The 6,163-nt window shown below is 55.0% G+C and overlaps 1 protein-coding gene across 1 annotated transcript in view; it reads right to left on the bottom strand.

Moving 5' to 3' along the window:
- Nucleotides 1-6,163, bottom strand: part of NFASC (neurofascin) — a gene marked incomplete at its 3' end in the record, with an annotated part of 28,658 nt that overhangs the window by 15,238 nt on the left and 7,257 nt on the right. Inside the window, exons 7-8 of the mRNA XM_010144952.1 lie at nt 1,484-1,595; nt 673-857 (exon numbers count right to left, since the gene is read on the bottom strand). Of these exons, the coding sequence (XP_010143254.1) occupies nt 673-857; nt 1,484-1,595 (297 nt within the window). The remainder of the gene's footprint in view (nt 1-672; nt 858-1,483; nt 1,596-6,163) is intronic.

Raw genomic sequence — 6,163 nt, 5'->3', positions numbered from 1 at the left:
TGAACTAAGACAATGGAAGCAGCATCCTCTCGCGTGGGCTTCCCTGGGCACATGAGGGTGGAGAGTCCTCTTCCCCCCTCTTTGGCAGTGTAAAACCACAACTGTTCCTACCAGCGCAGCTCTGCTGAGATCCCACCTCTGAACTAAGACAATGGAAGCAGCATCCTCTCGCGTGGGCTTCCCTGGGCACATGAGGGTGGAGAGTCCTCTTCCCCCCTCTTTGGCAGTGTAAAACCACAACTGTTCCTACCAGCGCAGCTCTGCTGAGATCCCACCTCACGCTGCTTTCCGGACGGTTTGGGTGGAAGCAGCAGCCTCTCGCGTGGGCTTCCCTGGGCACATGAGGGTGGAGAGTCCTCTTCCCCCCTCTTTGGCAGTGTAAAACCACAACTGTTCCTACCAGCGCAGCTCTGCTGAGATCCCACCTCACGCTGCTTTCAGGTCGGTTTGGGCAAGGAGCGAGTCTGGCTGGATACAGCCCAGGGACAGTCCCTGCAGGAAGCCTCCGCTGCCCCTTTCAACAGGTCAGAGCATCCCCCCACCATACACACCCACCCCCATGCACATCCCCGTATAGCACATCCCTCCCCGTGCACACCCCTGGACAGCACATCCCTCCCCCGCACAGCTCCTGGCTACGAAGGTCAAATGGCAAAGGTAAAGATGACGTACCCTTCACTCTCACCGAGATCGTGTGGCGAATGCTGCCCATCTTGTTTGACGCCAAGCAGAAATACTCCCCGGAGTCTTCCTCAGAGACGTTGGAGATACGAAGAGCCTTGTTAAAGTTTTCCGGCTTGGTTTTGCCTGCTGGGAGCTCCCCTCCTTTCTTGTACCACATGATGTCTGGTGCTGGTCTAAGGAGAGGAGAGGAGATAAATGGTTTTGCAAGAAAATGACTCCTACGAAAACAGTTGGTAATCCCACACTCAGCACCACTCACACCCAGTGAGAAGGACTGACTCAGCTGCTGAGCCACCCCCCTTCCTACCACAGCCCCTATCCAGGACCCTGAGCATCACCAGCTGGCTGGGAGCAGGGTCCACCTCATGCCCCGTGCTTCAGGGTGCAGAGCTCTGGTCTGGCAGTGCGTGCAGGCAGCACGACCTGGGAATGCTGCCAAAGCCTGACTCCCAGCCTGGGACGCTGCTGCAGGCACATGGACCACAAACATCCTCACCCACAGTTTGTACCATGGACCAAGGGGCACCTGGGAGATTTGCAAGCAGCTGTAAGGACAAACCAGTGGGGAATTATCCTTGGACAGCAAGTTTCCGAAGACCTCTGCTTCTCAGAACAGTGCTGCAAAACTCAGCTCTCCTGTTTGCTCCACACTTACGCTTCAGGCAGGTTGTGAGAGTGTCCTTACAAGGAAGAGGATGATCCTTTTTCCTAACTAGAGGCATTTCCACTGGCGATTCAGCATCTCGACCCCAGGCCATCCCACTCTCGCCCTCTCCAGCCGCCGCCAAGCAGTACGTACACTCCTGAAGCGATGCACTCCAGCAAGAGGTCCACCCCGCGGAGCACCATCTGACTGCTTGAGGTCCCGTAGGGATACATGAAGCTGGGAGTCGTTTCCGTGATCCCTCGGGCTGAAATCAGCAGGAGAAAAACAAACAAACAAACAAAACAAAGTGCTTTAAAACTCTCCTTTGCCGCAACAGCAGGGAGGGCACGTACAGAGACACATGGTGTTTTTGGGGGGAAGCCGTCAAGTTCCTGGCCAAGCCTGGGATACTGAACTCACCCTGAGATGTACCTGAAAAGCAGAGAAGGGCTCAAGGTAATTCTTGAAGTAAAAAAGGGTAGAGAGAGGGTCCTGGCAGACAGAGAGGCAAAGAGGCAGCAGAGGATGGGCAGAGGGAGCTGAGCCATGGGATGGTGCATCAGGGAAGTCCCTGCACCATCAGCTCCCGGCGGGGCAGCACCTTTCCTGCCCACCGCTGCCTCAAGCACAAAGAAATGGGCTGCAATCAGGTGAGAGTTGGAAAGACTGACGGACAGAACATGTAATGAAGGACAAAAGGAACAAACGGGCACAGAAAAGGTTTACTCAGACAACTGAGCTGCTTCGCCACGGAGATCTCTGAAATACGGAGGATCCCGGCGCTGTCTGGGGCTCTAGCAGCACCACGAAGGTTTCCCAGCCTTACTGGGAGCTGCAGGGCCTGGAAGGACAGTGCCCTTTGGAGAGGAACCACTTAGTGACCAAAATAACAGATTTCAGGACTGGACAGGAAAGTTTAACAGGAGAAAACCAGGGAAAGACAAGGTGACTCTCTACAGATACATACAGCGAAGGTCTCTGTGTAGGGAAAAGAATTAATTATTAATGGAATAAATTCCATTAATAAGTGGAATTATTAAACTACATCTAGATCAGTGGGGACGAAACAGGATGAGATGGGCTTGAAAGCAGCAGCAGCAGAGACAGAGGTTATGAGGTTAGGAAAGGGGACAGAATGGCCAGGGTCGGCACAGGGACGTTAAAAACACCAGAGCAATCCGTGGGGACAGCCCACCCCGGCGCAGGAGCAGGATCTTGGGGTGCAGACCAAACCCTCTCCTGCTGCCCCAAAAGCTGCGTTCGCTCCGCGAGCAGGAGGCGGCCGGGTGCGCCCAGTGCCACGGAGCTGTCGGGGATGCCCACCCCTGAGCTCTGGCAGGGGGAAACGGCCAGGAAGAAGGAGGGGAGAGAGGGCAGGGGCTGGCCATGGAGTTCCTGTCAGCCTGTCTCAGGGAAAGCCTGGACCAGGCTCACAAAGGACAAACAACCCAACCCCAGGACTTAAACTGTGTCTGTGAAATGGCTCCACATCGGCTGGTGCGCAGCCACACGCACGTCCCACCGCTCCCACACACCCACGGGTCACCGCTCCGCACCGGCTCATCAGCGGGTTAGTCAATTATTTGATTAATGGATTACCAGGGTAGGCAAATCTTCACCGTACCCTGAAGTTCTCCGGGCAGGCACACGCCGCCGTTGGTGTGCCCGCTGCTGGAGAGGCTCTAATTCCTGGTTACCACAACCAGCCCGTGCCAGGGCTCGGCGAGGGGGTGGCAGAGCCAGCAGCTGGGTTTAAAGCCAGTATTTACCAGCAGCTCCCACACCTCCTGCCAAACCCATCAACTTCTCTCTTTGCATGTGATTAGGAGAGTGGGCTATTATTTTACAAGCCCATATTGGCTTTTATTAGCCAGCAGTCTGCAGCCCGTCCACTTCCCTCCCACCACCAACCCATTTGCTCAGGAGCTCAGGGCACAACTCGAAGAGAGAAGCAGCAGTGCAAGCCAGATTTTACGAGCTGTATATTAATGATGAAAATTAAAAATAAGGGAGATAAATTAGTACCCTATCCACTTGTTTCATAAACCTAACCCCAACGCTGCACAGCGGAGAAGCCTCTTGCCTTAGTACAGCACCACTAATAAATATTTCGCTAGTTATAACAGGAGGGGCTAGAAATCCTCTCGGGCAGAGGTGCTGCTCCAGCACTGGACTTAGGGCAGCTACAGCTGGAAGCTGTTAAAAAGCAACGTCTCACTCATTCCTTTGGATGGAACAGAACTGGAAAAATAAATCCCATGGCTATTTATTTCTGCTCAAAAATAGACTCTGCTTCCAATATATTGCTGCTGTTGTCCCAGCCTCTATGAAATTGGAGCCGTTCAGCTGTGAACGGGGTATCCCAGGAACAGCCACTTGTCACCCCGGGGCAGCCAATTGCCCCCTCCCCACAGTCCTGACCTGGTGCACTTAAAAATGGCACAGCAACTCCCATCTCTCCTGAAGGGCAGCAAGAGGAACATGACACCCTAACACATCCCATCTGCTCGGGCAGCCAGCACGAACACATCCCACAGGTTTGCCAAAAAGAAAAAACAACAAAAAAAAGCCCCCAAACTGACTTTCTGGTTTTAAAAAGAAAGGTGAGAAGCTGCTGCTAATAAAATATCCAGTTAATTATTTTAGATCTTTTCGGTTCCATAACTGCAGATGGGTTTGCCTGGGCGATGAAGCTTTGCAGCAAGATGGTCGCACCCGCTACAGGCCGTGGGGAGAAGGGCTTGTCTGCACCTCCCACGATTAGTCTGGCCCTCAGGTGCCGCTTGAGACAAGTGTCCCACAAACTGCTTGTGCCCCACATCCACGCCAGCAGGTCGCATATCCTGAGACAAGCTCAGGCCCCTCCACCGCAGAGTGGCACTCCCAGCCCGTCCCCCCGAGCTCCCCTGCAGGCTCTGCAGAGCCCTTTGGCAGCCAAGGACAGGACCCGACAGCCCCAAGTCCCCCAAACACCTAAAATACTTGGGACACTGATGTCCCTCTTACCCACTCCCCAACCTGAAGACTCCCTGCTTGGCTGCAGCTGGTTCAGTGCAGCCAGACAGGTCATTCCAGGGGGAAACACGGGGTTAGCAAAAAGAAAAAAGGGTTGAGAGTCAGCAGTTTTTCACCGGTTCATTAACTATTAAGAAATTGCCGGGGTGGAGCTCAGGTTTGCACAGGGACATGAGTGGGTGATCTGGCCCCACCAAGTGCTCCAGAGGATGTGAAGCACCAATAGCCCCCACAGAGCAAGAGCAACAGTTTATCCTGTGCACCCACGAACCTGGAGAAATCCATGAGACTGTGCACGTTACATCTCATTTTCCTCACCAAGGAGCTATTTAACATCCCTTTTCCCTGAACAAAGACGTGCAGGGGGGGATCAAGAAGCCCACGACCACCACAGTGACTTTCCTCCTGAACTGGTGGGGGCTGCACACACCAAAGTGGTGCCCAGCCAGCGGGAAGGTGATTCTTTTTGACATAAAACATTGTCCACGCTGCTGAGGTGCAAGGTACATTCCCAGGAGAGCTCGCCGCTGGATTTCTCTTTGGTCCCTGGCCCTGGGTCCTGCTGGTTCCTCTGCTGATCCTCCCCCAGCTCTCCAGCACCCGCAGAAACCCCCTGTTCCCAGTGAGATGCCAACGTCCCAGTTCCCTCTGCAGGGAAGGGCTGCCTGGCAGCACAGGAGGGCTCTCACCAGGGACACCAAACCAGTGCCCCGCCTGGCACATCCTCCTCTTCTTGCGCTCCAGCTCTCTCTGCTCTTAGCTGGCAAGGCACTCCTTGTCCCCAAGTGTCTCCGTGAAAGAAGAAAACGCACCCTGGATTACACGGGGCACGAACAAACCCATGGCTCTGGGTGGCAGAGGATGAGACAATGTCCCCGTGTGGCTGGGGACCAGCACAGGGCATGGCTGGGGTTGTTGCCATCCCACTGCCACACAACCCTGGTCCCCATGAGCAGCAGGAGGGGCAGAAAGCAAATCCTGCCTGCGACAGCGCCTGGCCCTAGGGCAGTCAGGCAGTGGTGGCCTTTGGCGAGGGGTTGGCAGCCCTGGGTGTGCCTGCGCTCACGGCATCGCCCACAAACAGCCCCATCTCCCCGCTCCCCTACAAAGCCCCGCTGCTGCCCAGCTCTGCCCGTGTTACCCCGCCACTTCTGTGGCGCTTCCAGTCCACTCTCAGGGCAGATTGTGCCCCAGGGAGCTGCAGGGGTTTGTGTCTGAAGCAGAATTTAGGAGTTTGGGTTGGGCTTCTCCAGCAAACGCAGGCTCCCGAGGTGACGTCCCTGCCCAGACAAAGCACAGGACCCTCGTGAAAGCATCCAGCCCAGCTACAACCTCAACAAAGGGACAAAGCACCCGCCTTTGGAAAACACCAAACACTCCTGGGGTTTTTCTTTGGTTTTTTTTTTCTCCTAGTCACTGCCTGTGTTTAGCTGCAAATACAACAGATGCTCTTTCTGAAGACAGAGAGAAGAGGGATGCTGGGTCTTTAAATCACCAGCCTTCGCTGAGGACAAGCCACCTCCTCCATGACGGAGCAAGCTGGGCTCGTTCAGCCAGGCAGGCTTTTTCACCTGGCCAGATCCTACTGACCCCGAAGCCTCTCAGGCTGGGCTCTGCATGGCCGGTTCATCAGCTCAAAAATAAATCAAATGGTGAGAACTTTGAGGGGATTTTGTCACTGTTTGGCTCATTTTATCCCACCCGTTTATGCAAAGTCGAGGCCATAACCCACGAAGGGGGACAGGGGGACACATGGGGGTGGGTGGGCGCAAATGAGGGGCAGACGCTGCTGCGAACGCGCGGCTCGCCGCCCGGGTA

Source organism: Buceros rhinoceros, unplaced genomic scaffold (assembly GCF_000710305.1).
Source record: "Buceros rhinoceros silvestris isolate BGI_N320 unplaced genomic scaffold, ASM71030v1 scaffold8741, whole genome shotgun sequence".
NCBI classification, from domain to species: Eukaryota; Metazoa; Chordata; class Aves; order Bucerotiformes; family Bucerotidae; genus Buceros; species Buceros rhinoceros.
The sequence above is the reverse complement of the archived record's forward strand: the minus strand, read 5'-3'. Positions and strand labels throughout refer to the sequence as shown.